At 43.0% G+C, this 19690-nt stretch overlaps 1 protein-coding gene and 1 long non-coding RNA gene across 2 annotated transcripts in view; one reads left to right on the top strand and one right to left on the bottom strand.

The window, feature by feature from the left end:
* Nucleotides 1–12851, bottom strand: part of LOC111244748 (uncharacterized) — a 29200-nt gene extending 16349 nt beyond the window's left edge. The window contains exon 1 of the mRNA XM_022792131.2: nt 11999–12851. Coding sequence (XP_022647866.1) covers nt 11999–12022 — 24 coding nt within the window. The 5' untranslated portion in view covers nt 12023–12851. The remainder of the gene's footprint in view (nt 1–11998) is intronic.
* On the top strand, nt 1864–12106 carry LOC147758046 (uncharacterized). The gene is made up of 3 exons (XR_015320350.1): nt 1864–3976; nt 4081–5009; nt 11969–12106. It is a non-coding gene; the product is annotated as an uncharacterized LOC147758046 (long non-coding RNA).
* Nucleotides 12852–19690: the final 6839 nt, after the last annotated feature.

Here is a 19690-nt window from a genome sequence, read left to right on the forward strand (position 1 = left end):
TTGACATTGATTTCCCTGTTAGCAGTGTTATTTTATCTGCGCCAATGTTGCTGTTGGGTAATAGAGCCAAGAATAGCAAAACGCGTTCCGGCTGCCAAAAGTCTATCCTCCCAAAAGGTGAATGTTAAAATGAAGTCTACAGTGAAGGTAGACATCGAAGAAGCTGACGGAAAAACAACAATAATAACAACTCCTGTTCATTTCGTACTCCGTCTGAGTCAGTTTGCTTGCTAAAATGTAGTAGTATGTAGCAGCTATGTGGAAACGCCCGAGGCGATTACCGTTCTATTTGTTTTGTCTGGGTACATGAGTTTCGCGATAATGCATACAGCTTTCACCCACCATTCATAGCTTTCTTCCGCGCTGGATCAGACTTCGGGACGAAAATGTATCTTGGCCCATCGGGGCCCTCCCAGTGGCCTGCCCAGTATAGACAGACATCGGCTTATGGACCATGCACTTGAACATATACGAGGAGTAACAGCCTAGCGTAACAAACGCGGATGTCGTACGCGTAGTAGGTACCACCAGCTTTGACAGTTTCACCTGCTGACTACTGGGTATGAGTGATACGGTGACATTATTTAGCCTCTCTTAAATAAGTCAACCAGCTGAACGCAGACTTAGTATATTCTATAGGAACTTTAGGCTTAGCTTATTCATCATATGACAATATGGTATATGATCAAAGAAACGAGGACTAGGTAGGTCAATTCACGTGCTAAGTGGCTGATTGAAAATACCGAAATAACGCTAGCGGGAACTTCGATTTTTTTTTCCATTTTGGACAGGTAATTTAAGGCCTGTTAAAGATGAATCATCCCTTAAACTGGGCTGTACTTAGCATATGAACCTGTGGGATAACAATCGTAACAAACTAGTGATAAAAAGTATACTTTTTCAGAAGTAAAAGTCAGCTAGTTAACGGCAGCAGAGAGTTGAGGTAATTGATACGATTAAAATTGCAAATCTTTCTATGAATACTTTTGCTTAGCCAACCATTTGTTTTCTGTGCATGCACTTTTTAATCAACACTACTCAACGAATTAGCAAACCTCGCTATCCAATCTACAAGCGTAAACAGTATTTCTTTGTGCTTATTTATCTCACACGAGAGCTTTGATGTTTCTGATGCCTCATGCCGTTTATATACATGCCTTTTTTTCAGTCCACCAAATGTGGACGCAATAGGGTATACCTACTTACGGTGATTATCCTGTTCCTAATAATACCATTCGGACAAAACTGCTTGGTAGGGCGTTGCATTTGTAGAATCTAGGACGACAAACGACTTGACGCTCGCTTGCATTGCCCCTATCGCCGCGGCACTCATCTCGACCATTGCTCGCTCAGTGTACGATCAACGCTTACCAGTAATATTTGCTTAAGCCAACGATAGAATGAAATAATAGCAATAAGCCAGATGAAATGACCGATAAATCCCAATGCACGAACGCCGATCGGGGAGTGTACGAACGATGCCGTTGCTTTTCCCCTTCGAAGGGGTTTTCGCGAGCATCACGCCACGCACCATGTTGATGGCCGTTACCGCTACAGCGATATAACGAGTGCGAGTACCGCTACCGGGACGATTGCGACAACATACTGACAGAAGAGGGAGAGAGGAAAAAACTGGGGGAAGAGGAGCCGTTTCCATACTTTCTTTCCCCCCCAGAGATGCATGATGTTACCTTGCTACGCTTGTTGTGCCTGACGTTCGCGCTCACCGCTACTGCTTGTCGCGTTTTCTTGTTGCACCCGCCAACGCCTCTTGGGCTAGACCGCTTTGCCGATCCATGGGCAGTTATCTGGGCAATGTACAGCGAACGGCGGCCAGACCATGGTCCACCGCCGCTGTGCATTGGCGACAGAAGCAGCAACGAAAGCTGGCGCGAAATCTAAGCGCAGATGACACGAACAAACAAAATCATGAGTGGATGCCCACAGTAACAAAAGTAGAGCACTGGACAGATCTAGAGGAATAGAGGCAAGCAAGGCCACTTACCACAAGTAGACAGAGACAGCAGGATAGGGGAAGGAAAAGATGAAACGAGAGAGGGGAAAAACGCGTGGGCGAGGAAGAGGAATAATGCTCTGTGACCGATCCGATTCTAATGATGATGCTGATTTTGCTGACGACTTCTGATGCCTCCATTGCAAAACAGCTGTTACTGCCAGTTCGGTGTTAATGATGATTCTTACGTCGCCTGCAGCTGCGTGCAATAGAGGAGCAAAGCAATAGAAACGATAACCGTGTGTTGACTTCCAGCCGCACAAGTTACCGGCAGCAACGTCTGCATCCGTACGAGTTGTAGTGAAATTTGTAGTTAGCCTTCCTTAAACGAAACCTTCCAGTAGGCAAGGCAGTAGGTGTTTCACTGCTAACCAACGCTGTTGTATTTACCTTTTTCTACGTCTCTGGTTAGGTTAATATGTGTGTGTTCTTGAACGTATGTGTTGTGTTTTTTTAACGACCTAATGGTTAAATTCTTGCGCCTCAGAGGGGCCGCAATACTGGCCATGTTGCTGGCACTAGCCGTTATGCCAGAGACTGGCATAACGGCTAGTGCTGCTGATACTGCATTTGCTAGTGAAGGCTGGCGGAACTGGGCCCTCCGTATCGTCTTCGTGGGGACAGGATCTGGTTGCTGAGTTGGATTCCGACCAGGCTTCACTCACTATTATCATGTTGTTAAGATTACACCTGTCATTGCCCGGGCGGCAGATGCCTTAAATACTATGCTAACTTCTAAACGCGGGCCTAGTTAGAGCTCGATGGTAGTAGTTCGGTGGTGCTCGGCCGTCTCCCTTATAATAAAAGCCCTTTCGTCATATACGACAAAGTTAGATCTCTATAGTTCGTAGTCATCATACATACAGAGGAACGCAGATATTTTCCTATAAAAAAGAACGTTCCTATAACTCATTATACGAGCACGACTATTCTGATTTATTATAAAGGCCAGATGAAATGGTTTTGGGTTTGCGATGACTTAAATTGAGATGCTCTTTTAAATTCGTTTGATTTGCAACAATTTTCCTAAGCTAATTCGACCTGCATTATATCGTAGGCACATGCGTATATATGATGTCGTTATGCGCGTTATAATGCGTATTTAAAAATGTAAACAAAGCACAAAGAAGTTTATAGAACAGAAAAGTTCTATTAAAATTGCATTTTTATCCTTTATTTATAGGCATTAGATGTGAACTATGCTCGAAAACTCGAACCAAGTATCCCATTGGAAATTGAACCATATTGTCCACATGTGTTGCTATAATTGAATTTTGAATAACGTCCAGACGATTTTTAGCGATAGCTTTGTGTTTCAGTATCAAAGTATGTCAAAAAGTATCAAACCGTGGACTTCTCGCTAATCATCATTCTGTGGCGTTGGTCCTTCTTCGATGGCAAACCTCATACGAACGGCAATCGGTCTGTATGATCTCTCTGATCACAATCACCAGGCCTTTAATAACAACGGCAATAAATCAATTGGTCGACAGACAGCGTCTACAATAATCAAGAACATATAACGGTCAACAACAAGCGACAAATCCTCGATACAATAGCCTGCTTTTGACTATCGTACGACGAACAGCTCGAAGGCTTTTGCTGTACATTCACGTTAATATTATGCAAAGTATATTAATAATAATAATAATTTAATACGATTGAGGGAAGTGGCGCCAGCTTAAACCAACGGTAACTGCCCTGCCAGTGGCGTACAACGCCCGCAGAAAGAAGCAGGTGTACCGATGTACCTTTTAACTCAATGCTATTCCTAATAGTAATCATGTCGTCTTCTACTAGGTGTGACCGTTTTGTGCCGTTGTGTACACATCTGCTAGCCCCATCTCCAAGTCACTGCCGTTAGTAGCGGTCGAAGTAACCAACAAGATGCTAATCATGACCACGTCGATGCCGATAATGACGGTGGTGATTACGACGCTGCTTCTGATGATGATCATAATGGTGAGGGTATTAGTGATATCGATGGCCATTACAAGTGTATCGTAGACAAATAACAGCTATAACAAGCATAGTTCTTCCGCCTAAAGTTGCTCTTTCCCATGCAGCCTTGCTCCCCTTGCAGGCCCTCGGTCGAGCCCGGTTCGAACTGACGCGTACGAAGAATGATCCACGTCATTTTGGGCGCTGCGGCTATTGTTGCTGACGCCAGCACTGTCGTCGCCTGAGCTAGCGCGAGTTCCTGGGGCCACTGCAACGATCGACAGATGACCACTTGAGCCTTTCTCGTTTCCTTCACTGGCATTGAATTGCGCATTGGGATATTGCATCGCATTCTGTCGCATTGACGTTGAACGGTGGGGAAAACGGCGACAGTAGTAAGTGCACCGTTTTCAACTACCAGCTATCTTATACAGCCATCACACAAGACGAGGAAAACAAAGCGGCACCGACGCGCGCGTCGGAGCGGGCAGCGATGCCGGCTACGATGCTTGGCTGCTTGTTGATTTCTCGGGATTTCGTCGCTTCCCTATCATCTGACGCCTGCCAAAGCAATTCTTTAAAACGGTTTTCTTTGACAGCTCAACTAGCCGCTATGACGTTGGGCATCTGAAACATCACCATAACCAACCACTGCAGCTAATGCCGAAACGGCAACATCAGTAACAACAACAGAAGCGTGCTAACTTGACTCTACAGGTTTATCCACGCTGCCCAGCTCCACTTCGTCTACTTTCTCTTCATGGAAAATATAATAGTAGTGATTGTGCTATCAGAAGTATGGTCGAACTGCTTGCCTCTACCATGGACACGGTACAAACTACAGTTGTTAGCAGGCTGTTGCGACATGGCGCGCGAACCTAGGAAGTATTGACTGGCTGATCAGCATATACAGACAGCGTTGATGCCGGGCACTCGGGCGTCAGGATGAACCAGCACCAGTAAACATGCCTTTGCAGCGCGGTGAAGTCTGCATGAACTACGGGACCATCCGCTAAACCACGACTACTTCAGGGCGCAATGAAACGGAGGAAAGGTCAGTAGCAGCACCATATTTGTTTGTTGTTGCTTCGCTGCCCGGATTTCCTCTAGTATGTGCGTAATTTCCAACCGCCCTGCTCTTCCTGTTGTTTATCCGCCGCCCCACAAATCATCATAGCCATCATGACAAGTTTAACCACGAGAGATATATATATATATATATATATCCATATGTATTAAAAAAAGTAAGAGGCCCATTATCTGGTGATAGCTTTTTCGAGCTCTTCTAGGGAAAGAGTGGGGATCGTCATTTTTAGTCTGTGTATATGCGTGCATAGAAAGACGACGATACGAAGGAAAGCCAGGGAAAAGGCAATCAGTCTCCCCCACTGCGTGAAGCGATGTTCACTGATCAACCGCTTCTTCGTCTAGCCCACGATCAGCAGGAAGCGCACTAAAAAGTGAAATCGACGAGAACGCGCGAAGTAGCACGTCAGCGTCAGCGTCAGCGTCAGCAGCAGCAACGTGGCAAATCACGACTGACTGACTCGGTTGGACCAATCGTTTGTTCAGACAGCCGGCGGACGGATCAGGTACCCGACAAGTAGCAATGGCAGCAGCATCACCGCTCAGACTCAACTGATTATATCGCGTTGCCACTTGCGACAGCGTATCGGCTGCACGACGAATTATCGGAGTTTTGCCAGCCCCTCAATCAGGCGGAGGGAGGGGAAGGGGAAGGGGAAGGGGAGGGGGGAATTAACGCTCGAAGAAACTAAAGGCTAGCTAGACTCAGACAAGAGATACGCAGAGCGACGGCGACTGCATGGCTGGGGGGATAAAAGTAAAAGAGGACGAAAGTTGAAATATGGTGATGGGGAAGTGGTATATTTAATTATAAGTTAGTGGAAACTGCCGGCGAACGTCGATAGCGAAAATAAACCCGGCATTTCGATGACGACAAAAACGACGACATTAAATGCTGTTACTCAATGATAATCGTTGACTGGTTGTATGGCTCAGAGCTAAAGTCAACAACGCGGGGGATAGGCGTTAGTACCGAGAAGAGACATGCTAGGGGATATTTCTAATTCCGCGTTGATGACCATATTAAACTTTTAACGGTAACGATCTATAATTTGGTAACGTAAGGGTCAATTAAACGATAAAAGGTTATGTTGTTATATGGCTGAACGCTCTGAAAGCTTTGATTTTCTCCACAATAATTCAACCGAGTTCCATTTCGTAAAGTAGAACATAACCCGTCCTGTTTCCCACGTACAATGCACGTTTCACATGAAGTCAAACACCGGCATTTAGTATTATCAAATTATGCAATTGTTCCACATCGAGCAGGCCGTCGACAATGAATATACGTATAGTACTTTCTTGAAATCAAATGTTTTGATGTTAAAGGAGGGTTCCGTATACGACAACTTACGTGTGTATACGAGGACGCAGGCAACACTTCGAAAAACATTTTGCGAAAAGTTTCAAGATGATTCGAGAAAGCTTTTTCCGACCGAATGCGTTATACTGGGCGGCGGTGATACGCAAAACAGCTGGAAGATGACTTGGGTTATAGACATGTAAACGTTAATTGTTTAATTAGTATAGTACTAAATATATCCGCAAGGAAAAGTGGATCTGTTGCAACAACTAGCTGGTTAGCCCGCCAATGCAGACGTTTTTTTCCGGCCATGCATGATATTACTAATATCATGAAGCATGACATCTGACGATTGTTTCATTCTTAGCAACACTTTTGCTCCTGTGTCTAATTCACATTTTGACAGAAAAAAAGTAGTTCTGAATAAGTCTACTTGGCTATCAGATTCAGACGCACATACGCGCGCCATCAGATATAAAACAGAAATAATTTTTACAGTAAGCAATCGCGGAAAGATAGTTTGAATTGCTAACGCCTCGGAAGGTAATCCAGTTCGTGACTTATCAATCTACCCAGCTGTTTACATTGCCGAAATCAGTCCGATAAGCCAACAATGTTGAAGAGGCAATGACGCCCATCTGGTCTTGCTATCTAGACACTCACTCGGATTTTGGATAACGTGTCCACAGTGGCGAGGCCGTAAGATAATCTGTCTGTGAACGTCTGACACCCCCAGCGGAGATAGGGAGTGTGCCGCCCAAATCGCCGAAGTGAACCTTCCCTTTTTTCATTTTTGTGCTTTCTTGTCGACTGAAATAGCTGAAGTACACCGTTGATAAGACGACGCAAGCAGCATAACTTTCTCTTTACATGGCTATTACTCATTGCATTCTAATTGGAATAAATATTTTTCTATTCCTCGAACACGCACGTTAAATTCGGCAGGATACAGCATAAAACGCGATTAACATTGCCTAAAGAATGGGCAAGCAATACGATCTGTACGGAGGCGAAATTTTTAGTAATAACTTTTGGCAAAAATGTTATATTTATAGAGTTATTTCTTATCAGGCAGGGTTTCCTCCTAGATTTTCGTTCACAAGGACCAAGAAGATTGTTTGTCTACTACAAAAGACGATAATCAAACAATCTCATAGGTTTAGTTGAATAATGGACGATTGGAGATAGTAAGGATATATGAATTAACAGGCGCAACGTGCCCGTATAAGAAACAACGTTACGTTTTGAAGACAGAGAAGTATGTGGCGAAGATTTAAAAATTGGAGCGAGGCAAGCGCGTTCAATACAATATTTTTAGTTTGAATCATTTCAAGTCGATCGTGTGAGTCGTAAGTTACGTGGCAGACAGCTGGGGCAACTTTACAAGCTTTACCTTTTAATTTGTTCGCATATTGATTTCTAGCAGCTTATTGTTAAATTTGATCATCCTATTAGGCGCAGTAGTAATGCCACTAGGGCAAGGACTGTTCAGTAAACGGGACCTGAACCTGTGAGTATCTAAACATGTGGGTCTCGGGTAAGTTACAGCGATATGTTTCCACCAATATTGGTCGAGCACTTATAAGCACAACGAGGTTGACATAGTTAAAGTTGATTCAGTAGTGTGATTTTAACTTGATTATATTAATAGTTAGACAATTCTGTAAAATAATTAGCTTTAAACTAATTTCGTTGTTTTGTATAATACATCGAAAGTATGGCAGGTCCATCTGCGAGAGATCGTTGATGGCATGCTTTGATCGCCAGCTCCTTTAAGCTTGGTCTAGCGATTTACTAGGCTCTCACAGCGTTGTTGTCACGGCTGCAGACAATCCGTTTCAACGTCCTGGAGACGTCTAGGCTAAAGGTAACAACAGCGCCCTTCTACATTCGTTTTTCGTTTACAGTTGTCCATTAGCATGACGGTGGCCTAGTGAGGTTCAGACCTTACAAACATGAATATCTTAAAAATCAAATCGGTATATAAATGCGTCGATGCCGCTTTTAGCCGATCAGAATAGCTGCTGCTGCTGACACCACAGTAGCTGTGATGTCAAAAGGAAGAATATCGGCAGCGGCTTGCTCTAGCCGTGTAAACGTTTACAGAAGATAATACTTGTTCACTATACTTGTTTCGTTCGTGAATGACATTTGCGACCCGCATGTACAGCCTCTTCGGCCGGTCTTGCGTGTCGTGCAACGACACTGATCCGGCGACGACGAAGACGGCAGCCATCTGAATCTGCAAATATTCCTTCCTTTTTCGTCCTCGACATTTGACTTTATAGGCAGCATCACCATTGTAGGCTGGATTTTTTTCCGTTCATTTCGTCGTGGCTTAGTTTGTTTGATATTTCTGCGTTCGTTTCTCAGTTATGTGTGGATCGGCCAATCACTTCTCGCTAGTGGCATCGCGACATTTGCTTCCGTCGGCTGCGACAGTAGCCGACAAGGGGGTGAGAAGACCCCTACGAAGATTGAGGGGAGCGCCAACTCTTATGAACTCGTACGCCGAAACACGCACACCCATAGACATACGAGAATGACCTGTTTGACACGAGCAGTAGTAACCACGATAGAACACGCACTAATGCCTGTTACTATCAACATTAAGGCGAGCGACGACATTTGACGCTGAGCTGAAACACTTTGGCCGCTTGTCTGCTTCCTGAATTAGTACTGCGCGAACGTTTTGTTGCCTCTGACTAAAGTCAGTATATCTGACAACGGTTCCGTAGGTGACATGTGGAAAAAAAGTCCTACAGCCTTAAAGCTCGATATCATACTTATATATCTAGAACTAATTTCGCACATGGCGCCAATATTGCCGCCTGTGTAAATAGAAAAAAAATATGTTTTTAGGACCTGTGATTAATATTTCGATATATAGTTGTTAATAAATAGTCGTAAAAAATACAACGTAAATATTCAATAGAACGTGTCCTAGGTTACAGTTTTCTCTAATATCCTTACTAGTTAGTCTGATATGAGAGGCTCCAGTTTTCTATGCAATATTTTTATGGAACGTTGCAACCAGGGACCTTTGAGTGCTCGAAACAGAATTGATTACGGACGACCAATTTAGCACAACTCAGACAGAACTGGGTCCGACGCAACGATACAAATTTAGGTGTTTAATATTAAGAAATTACTGTTTTTTACATTATCAATGAACTTCCTTAAGAGTGCTATTAAAGTCCATGACATGCGTTGTATTATAGTAAATACACGAGTGATATGGATGTGTTTCCCGATGTAGAAAGTGCAGTAGATCATGAATGAAGTTGAATATGAAAAATTTGACCACGATCACGTTCTGGACATACCGTGGACGTGAAGTTCGCACACGAACTTTCTCATACAAAAGATGAAGGTGTTCACCCTGAACCATTACCTGGCGAAGTGTGGATGTAATTTTCTCGATTTCGTCGTAGATTCTACTTATGTGTCCCCATTGCATAGTTTCATTTGTGCTACTTTATTCCAATGGAAAATATTTACTGATCTATTTTGTCAACGTTGCCATAACCAAAACTACAATCAGCAACCTTTATAAGAATATACTCATAGGCATAAAGTAAGATAACTTGAGCACGGTTGAGTTATCTACCCTTGTCGCTGGCCTAGGATCGTTAGACCCCTTGCTGGACGGCAACAGCTGCGGTGTACAACAACGCAAATGCCGGTCTTGCATGTACATACAGATATTTGCCCCATCTAACAGTAGCAGCAAATCGAAAAAATTGTCAAAATCAGCGTTACATACTTCAGTTAGAACGAAGACGAACATCGTGTTCTTAGCAACTCTAACAATAACAGCAGTCAATATGGCTGATTGTCGTTTCTATGCTAGAACCTTTTCACTGCTTTTTTACCTGTCCTATGCTCTCTCCGCGGTCATGTATCTACTTGACATTTTCTCGCATACGGACACCACCAGAGACAATACTTTTTGCTTGTGCTGGAATAGTATCCCGTGGCACAACCATAAGCACAGACTTACGGGAACATCAATAACGCGCCTATCGGCGCCGGAAATCAGAAGGTCATTTTGTCTAAGACTAGATTGTCACTAATGCTTTATACTTGACGATGATTACTAAGATCATTATTAGTATTACAACTCGGCGTTTGCACTACGGTCCATGCGCACTCGTGCAGCAACTTATTATAAAACACAGCATATGCTGGAACTTATTTATCTAGAATTATACTCTACATATTTTCAAAAGAGAGTAATTTCTATACTACTTCCAACAGTAATCTTCATTTTAAGGTTGGTCTGAAAAAATGCGTTCGTCCATCATATTTTTTAAACGTTTCTATTTATAAGTTCACAACAAGTTCCACTTTCTTTTTTAACTGCTAAGACATTTACGCCGATCATCGCGTAAACCGTTAGCACTCGCAACGAAGTTCAGGGTTCTCAGTGTACTTTGCTCCGATGTCGCCCATAAAAGCTAAATAGAAAGGACAGGAGCAAAGAGAATTTGCCCCTCTGAAACAATGGACCCATCGAAAGTTAGCCACCCTATCGAAAGCTAACGACGATCCCTGTAATTTTTCTGTTTACAGCCAGGTCGCTTAAGCTTAATTAAGCTTGAAGTTAATTAAGCTAGCTATGAATGCCAACAGGGTACAGATAGTGTAGGAAAACGTAGCTTCGGTACGATGGCATAAAGTGTGCAACAAGGTGACAATAAATTGCAGCATAGATCAATTTGAGTTTCGACCGTAGTCGAAGCCATGCCCTTGGCAACGAACTTGGTCTACCGATTTATCTAAAACACTAATTAAGAGAACATAGACTATTACCGAGCGCAGTTCTACAGCAACCGACAGCATATACAGGAGAACTGTCTCAAATTTTCTGCGTCGTCAAAGTTTAAGAATCTACCGAAGGATATACTGAATATATATACAAATGCCTTAAATGAATGCAAACGTACGCCGACTGAGGTCGCGCGGCTAACGTAGTAACTGTGACGTAGAACTCGTGGGCGGACGAGGACAAAATGTTATGCAATAGAGTTGCCAGAAAAACACGGTTATATGTCGCTACTAGTGTATCTGACAAGGCTTGCAGTAGAGTGTACACATAACCAGCAAAATTCCCAGGCTCTCTGTTCTGCCATTTTAAAAATATACGTGCAGAAATAAGCGGAGCCTTCGAGCTGTTTTCCCATAAACAATTCTTGATTCTTTGCATTATTACTACTACCACTTTCTTGATACTGCTACCAAACGTCTTAGTTTAACTGACATCGTGTTCATTGGGTGATTACTTGGTTTCTGGTTAGTGCGCTCCACTTTGACAGGTTTTTTAAGCTAAGCGGTATGTATTTATCGCATGAGGTTGTTACGTCTATCGGTACTGTAATAAAATGTTATTCTCAATTTATATTTTTGTATAGAGCATATTAGCTACGTACATCGTACTCAATGAGTCAAAGGAAAGCATAATACCGGACACGCCAATTTAAGTGTCGTAAGGTTGAGTAACGGTGCGCTTTCTTACAGTTACGGTATCTTTCGATTTCTTTATTCTTTCGTCTTAATAAAATGTATGGAAGTCTAATGACGGAGATTTAATCGATAATTAAATTTGCTTTTTTGTTTTTAAGCGACCAAAAAGGCAAACTAGTAAGACGTACCTTTGGCCTGCACGCCACCCTCATCCTGTCGATGTGAGCGGCCGAAAAATGTCCAGAACTGCTTCTCGACTTCTGCACGCCTCCTCGTGACTCGTACTACACCACACTTCTGTCGTGCTACACACTCACTATCCTTTTGAAGCACTTCCAAGTTCGCTAGTCTGACGTCTCCGTCGGCTTCTTCTGGATCTTCACCGTTACCTTCTGTCTGTGGGCAGCCTTTCGTTCTCCAAGCCGTAAGTGAACGAGATGTTTAGGCTTCAACGAAGTATGTTCGCTTTTCTGTTTTGTGCATCAATACGACTTCTCGTAGAGAAAGGGAGAACTGCAACGACTTATAATTGTATTAGCATTTGCGGCAGAAATAGAAATTGTTCGTGTTTTTCTTATTTTTTTCTGTTCGTTTCACAAAATTCCGGCGACCGTCTCGGGCCCCGGACTTCACTACACTGACAGTCCGGGCCCGGCTTCGCATGTCTTACAGCTACCTCCTTTCCATCGCACGCCACTGCCACCAATTCGAACGAGGGTTTTGCTTCGGGTGTTTGACGGTAGCGGCAGGCAGCAAGCCCTTAGCGCGGAAGATGCTCCGTCTGTCTGCGCGTCCGCCTATCGGCCGCTCTGTTAGTGCCGTCGAAGTCGGCGATCAACCGTACCAGAGGCATCGTTGTCCCTGACGGGCAAAGGATCCGACGAAGACCGCAGCGTCGGCAGCATTCAGTCCCTCAGTGCATTAGGCCACAGCACACGATAGCTGTTTGTACAGTTTCCACTTCGTGTGTCGACCCCCTTCTCTTCTACATGCGAATTCGTAGTAACGCAACGAAGTCAGCGGGTGCCCATTGGTCAGTGAAGACAGTGAATCGCCGCATCAGCGCTAGCTAGCTAGCGCGATCCGTAGCTTACGGAGACCATGTTTACCCCAGCTATATTAGATAAAGAGGCTTTCTTGAGCTAAAGCGGCGGCTGATAGATATGTCAGACGATTAACACTCAGAGTGTATGAGTTGGAGCATTCTAAAGAGAGAAACGAGCTGGGTGAAAGTTGGTAAACTGGGCGGGCGTGGAAGCCCAACGGGCTCAAACGTTAGTTTGAGAGCATGTTACAAACATATTTGTCGAACAGTCTCTCCAACGTTAAATAGCAGAATAACGTATAGTTATTGCTCGTACCAGAAATGATTACTACCGGTTAATGTTTGATAGGTCTATGCGAAAAGTACGCTGTTCGCCGTAAATGTAGTTATTCCACACACTACACCGCTGCACGGCACTGGCTCTTAGAACTTACGACTAACTCAAACGTCTATCAAGTGTTTTACAATTAATTTTATCAAATGGACTCAATGTATAGACGGGTAGGATTATGATTTGTTACATTGTTGGATTCACAGGTTTGGTTTAACCGGCAAAAAATCTTTTTGGCCCGTTTCGCAGAGTTTGGCAGCTAGGATCTACTTAAAAATATAGCAAAAGCTAGAATAAGAAACTTTAAGCAGAGCTCAAGTCTGTACTTTGAGCGCTATTGCGTATGAATTGTGACATACGCCATCTTGCAGTGCTAGTAACAGTCATAATCGTCAAATTACAGACACAGAAACTGGATGATCCACGGGCGGGCTTGGCAATGGAATAGATGTGCTGAAGACGTGTGCGCCGAGTCCAAAACTATGGGGAAAATGCGGGACTCTTTGTGAAAATGCACACATATATACATATATATATACATGTTATATTGAAACGCGGCCGCACCACCAGGCAAATAAGTCGCGCGCTTCAGGACGCATGCGCCAGCAGTGTCTCGGTCATACTGCACGTGGTAAATTGTTTAGCACGGTTAAATAGTCGCAGTTGTTGTCATAGGTTTTATCAGTAAAAGGCCTATTGATTACGCTTGCCGTGTTGGCGAAACTTGTGTCATATGGGTTTAATCGCGCGAGGACTTCATCAAAGGCAACGTGACATCACGGTACCGATACACACACTCATATAGTAAACCTTCAAAGAAGAAGGGTTTTCATATGATGATCGTCAAGACGCCCGCCATCATCGTCATCATCATGCCTTTCGACAATGAGTCTTTTCCATTTGGCGCAGTTATGATCGTACCCGATTCATGTATAGAAAAATACAAAGAGCACACAGAAGTGAATTTATCGAGGGATGAAATCTAACGTTTTGGCAACATCGACTAACGAACAATATATACACACATTAGTTTATGACCCTTAGCGGTTGCGATGACGTTTAATTACTCGATAGAATAGAAACCACCAGAGCTATGTGATGTAATAGAATTTCTATGTATCGCACCTGGTGACTTCAGTCTCCTGTTGCTAAGGCGTTTGTTTCCAACGCACACGTCTTCGTTGTGTGGAATCAAGATCGAACAGCATTTCTATAGTAAATAAAGTCAGCTCCAAAGAACATTACGTTACAACATATTGCTAATGAAGCTATCCATCGTTCTTAATGTTTTTCTTTACGCTTATAAACTAGCACAGATACATAAAAGAAACTTATTTAAAAAAAAAATGTCGTATTGACGGGACTAGTTCTCTTTGAAATGCATGCCCCACGACATTGAATACGTAACGTGGGCATGTCGTGGACATAATAATAATAATAAGATAGCCTGCTCGATTCTAACTAATAGTCTACTAGCGACTCTACACGAAAACTACCTTATCCTAGCGGCAAAGATTTGATCCTTAGGCGCTACTGACCCCGGAAATCATTAAGACACGCAATATTTCGGTGAAAGTCGCAGATGACGTTACTTTAACGTAAAATAATGAAGCATTCCTTTTGACGCTTTCAAAAGTTGTATTTCGTCGTATACAAATAAATAGGTGCCTACCCACTAATCTTCTAACCGTTAATTTATATCGCCGCTTCGCCGTACAGCGTTTATTGCCGATCTTCGGCTCTACGATTTTCCGTCCATAAAAAGAAAATGGAATTTGTTCATTGAGGAAAGGACCTTTTCAATCAGAATGCAGATGGCTAATGAGTGAACAAATCGTTATAAACGAAACGTAGCCAACTCCATTTGACATGATTTGAGCTGCTATCCTTCATAGAATGCATAAGAAAAAAAGCTAGGACAAAAGAAGCCTTTTTATGCTTTTCTGTTGGTAGAGAAAAATTAATTTAAAAAATATTTTCATACGTGTGAGTAATACATTGAACTAGTCCTGTTGCCGAAACTAGATTATGTTCCTTTGTCTAATGGTTAAAGTACGACGAGTTTTCAGTGATCTCGATAGTGGTGCTTTTGGCAATACGTTTCAGGCGGCTGGTTTCCCGCCATAACAAGTTCAAGTTAGGATTATTTAAGAAGTTGTTCAAGCAAGTGGATTCAATGTTCGGCCATCGTACCAACTAACTTCGAAATCGCTGCTTGAGCCTCAATTTTTTTCTTATCGTTCACTCATACGCAAGGTACAGTTAACAGGAACTGTCACGTGTTTCGGCGTTTATTGTGTTTTGAAAAGTTCTGTCGTCGTGGCAGCTTTATGCTGTCCCGCAAGTGTCCTGGTTAACCGATACACGCACACTTGTGCAAGGTCAGCAAAACTTCGCTTAGTTACCAAGATCTACACAATTTTATCTTTCGCTCGAGTTTGATTCTTTTATATCAGACGAAAGGCAAATGCAACCCGAAATGCTGCCAACTTAAGTGGCAATCAATAAATGGTTTAGCGTACAGCACTGCAAGGGACGATGTTCAACATCTACTAGCTCTACGCTGTCGATTCAAGTGTGCCATGAATTATTATTATTCTATCAATTTCAAATTCTACAAATAATCTAAATTATCTCGGTGTTAATTGTACGACCGATCCAGAGAAAGGGAAATAGGACAAGAGAAACTGACTGTTTTCATCGATAAATTTTATCTACTAGTTAATTTTACTAGCCTTAATAATGTCTAGCTCAAATCCCTGGGTAGTACGTGTATGCTAAAGGTGTCTGAGGAAATAGTCTTCTTTACATTCAGATAGAAGCTTGAGAACTCGCTTAGAACGATGTAGTAGTAACATAAAACATTGAGCGAAATATATATTATGCCAAAATCATTCCAGCAGTGATGTCTTCTTCTAAGGCAGCAGATAACAACTATGGATAATATATCGTGTGTTTCGACGATGACAGACCAATAAAATGAGACAATTTCACAAACAAAAAAAAAAAAAAAAAAAAACGATAGAAAAATTGGTGCAAACGGTTTGTAAATGTAAAACAGCGGCGGTAGCAAATGGACGCGAGCTAGAGGAAAATAGCTATAGGCGGCCAAGACGAACTAAATTGCTGAGACATAGTACTTTCGCTGCTACCGCCACACAAACTTCTATTGTGAGAGAGACAACGCCGGCCGGTCGAGCGATTGGCTAACCGCGACGGCTACTACTTGTTACCTGAACAAAATAGCCCAAAATGGGAAATATCAACAACGAAAATAAAGAAATCACTGATTTTGACCACAATCAACGCCACCTCTTCCACACTTTACTATTTAACTTAACGAACATAGGCTAAAAGTTGTTATAGGTTTAGACGATACGGATAAACCCCACATACACTTTGATAGATACTTACGTAAGTGAGAAATATTAATAGGGAAACTGCGAAAGAACAGAGATAAATGATGATGATGAAAGACTGTTTTTTTCCCATCATCATTTTTGATGTACTGAAGCTGCTTTGCGCTGTTAAAACGATCGGCAGTCGACTCTTCATGTACGGCGTCCCCGTGTTGTTCTACGTAGCAGCAGCTGCCGTCTCCATATACAAGTATCTGGACCCAACTGGAAAAATCGTTAGACGCCAATCCCTGTGGCATTGTGTCTCTCAGTAACTCCATAGCTAAAGAGCGGCGACGACCATGAGGCGGAAGCCTGAGAGTCAACTTGAAACGATGAACGCTACGACGCTGCACTAAGTCCTGTCACTGCGTCTTTCATAATTCAAAGTTTTAAGGCCATTCACGCTTGCCATGACGAGATCCGCTTCTATTGACACTACTGGCACTAAAACTTTCGGCCATTACGACTCCAACAAGTTCGACCACTGATCAGTCATCATGGTCCACAGACATTAGTTCGATGCCCCTGCCATCATGCATCTCTAATTTCGCCACTGTCAGGCCGCCAGCTGACCGAACCCCATGAGGGTTAAATTGATGAGTAATTTCACAACTTTTAATCAAAAACCGTTTGTTTTTATAGACTTTCTTTTCACATAGATTTTTTAGCTGCTTCTTTCAGTAGAAGTAACAGCGCATGAATATATTTTCTAAATTTCGATCCACCCCCGAACGCAAGTATTTCTGCCGATTTGGCTGAACGGGCTGGCTGGCTACCTGGCTCCGGTCTTATCATGCGCTCTTGTTTCCTCCTGGTTCTCTTTCGACTCGCGACTCGTTGTGCTCTTCGTTGATATTCGATGATTTTTGCGCAAAAACACTTTAACAAGGGGATGTCTATTCGTCTTTGTCGATTTAAGGTGACGACGAACGTGGAAGGCTGGTCGATGAAATGGGTGGGCGTAAGAAGTCATCGATGAGGGCCACCAGCGTCACTGTTTAGAGGGATGCGCTACTGTTTGATTCGAACGGGCATTGCCCTGTCATTTATTCTACTTAATGGTAACGGGACTCACGCATGACTCTACTAAGCACGCGCATAGTCGAGTTACGATCATTTATTAAGGTGCTGTCCTGCTACTGATTTTGATGCCGCTGTTAAGGATGATGATGGTAATAGCTTAAGTGAGAAGCTGATGTAAAAACCCTTACTCTACCGGAGCCAACACAGCGATTTTAAAAAAAGAAGCTATGGAGGAGGGAGGAAGGGGGGCTGTGAGAACGGGTGAACCAGCCTGTCAAACTTTTTAACGGGAGAAGCCGTACGTAATAGAACAACAAAACGTCTCATTATTTCAAATGATAACTATTAAGTTGATTATACAGTTTCCGTATAAAAAATCAACTCTTTCCTTTTTCCAAGCTAGTTAAAGCCAAAAGCTGTGAGGAGGTTCCAAATTTATATGTGTAATTCGGTTGCTTTCTGGCCCTTAGCTTATCGATGGCTTGTGAACCAATAACAGATATTATATTTAATATGGACGAGCTAGGGGAAGATCTAATAGATATATTTCGGTAATCTCAACAGAGCTCGTTTCACTGAACATTCTATTTTAGCGGAAAAATTCTCTCAACATCATTCCCTTTTCCACCCATCAGAAAAAAATCAGCGGCTGCCGCTAGGCGGCGTCGTTGTTCGAATGATACCGGACCTAGCTACTGTTCTGTGCAACGTAGCGCCTGCTTTCGCAGGCCTATCGCATTTTAATGAGATATAGCACCGAAGATGCGTGACTTGCGTTTTTCTATTGAACTGTCTATGATAGCAATTCGTTGTACAGGACACGATAGGGAAATGACCGGACTACTGGCCTAGGTAAGTTTGTTGCGGGTTCCCTTGGGAAATGGAAACGCATTTCCACAGACAGGAATTTTTCAGTGGACAACTTTGTCTTGGAACGATTAAAATTCATCCTGCGATTCTTGATCTTATCCGAATTCACAGTTAATACAAATTTAGTTTGCCTCATATGTAGGAATAGTAGATGTACATAAAAGTTATTCAGCTATGTTATCCGAAGTGTCTTGAGACACGACGGCCGATCGTTGAGAAAAGGGGTGAGTTCGCATGGTCGAGGGCCCCCATAATTGTTGAATTTTTTGTTGCTAGAAGTGATGACGACAATAAAAAGCCTCAGCTAGAAAGCACATATCTATTGTGGTTATGAAATAGCCGATAAATGCTATGAAATTTAGGACCGACTAAGTGATGATAACAGCAATTGCAATGGTAATAATAGCATAGACTGCTCGCACGTTGCGTCACGCGCCGTCGTTGTGTTCAGACGGCGAGAACTACACTGTTTAAAATCATCATGTCGCCCGAGTTGGTGTCTGTGAGCGGAACTCGTCAAGCAAAAAAAAACGTAGTGGGGTATATGCAAATTCGTCTTCACGTCCGTATCTGTTGTACGTATACTGCCCGCTTACATAAATAAGCAACTACTTACTACTGGATATCGGCTTCTTCTATTCCGGACGAAACCCAGGTAGTAGGACATTATTCGTTGGGCACCCGCCCCTGGAGCATCCGCTTTCTGATTCAAAATGGTAAAGCGGTAAAGATAGCGAAACCTCAGAATCAGCGGCACTGGCAGGCACACAGCTCACCACAACGACGTATATCTATTACAGTGGATATAGCTAACCCCGCAGCGAAAAAGTCGCCGAGACATCCGCCTTATCCATACTAACTAAATCCCTTACCTCTCCTACTAAACAGGCTCATATATATTTCTGCCTTTTCGAAACAAAGCCTGGCCGTCTAGCGTAGCCAGCAATCAGTATGACTAAGGGACGTTGACTGCAATGCCCTTCTAGATGAGTCGCTGTCAGAGCCTTTACATTTATCGGTCTACCGCATCAGATCAGTGATATGGTCAGAGAAAAGCCCCTACAAGCCCAACATTATTGAGCTCAAAGGTAAACGAACTCTGGTTAAGTTTCAGTATTACTACGAACAACCTCTCAACAGTACTCTCAACTCAAGCCAGCCAGTGAACTGATTTATGTTAATCTATTGATGCTGGACGCGTCTCCCCATA

This window comes from Varroa destructor, unplaced genomic scaffold (assembly GCF_002443255.2).
Source record: "Varroa destructor unplaced genomic scaffold, Vdes_3.0 BEIS01000002.1, whole genome shotgun sequence".
Taxonomy (NCBI): domain Eukaryota; kingdom Metazoa; phylum Arthropoda; class Arachnida; order Mesostigmata; family Varroidae; genus Varroa; species Varroa destructor.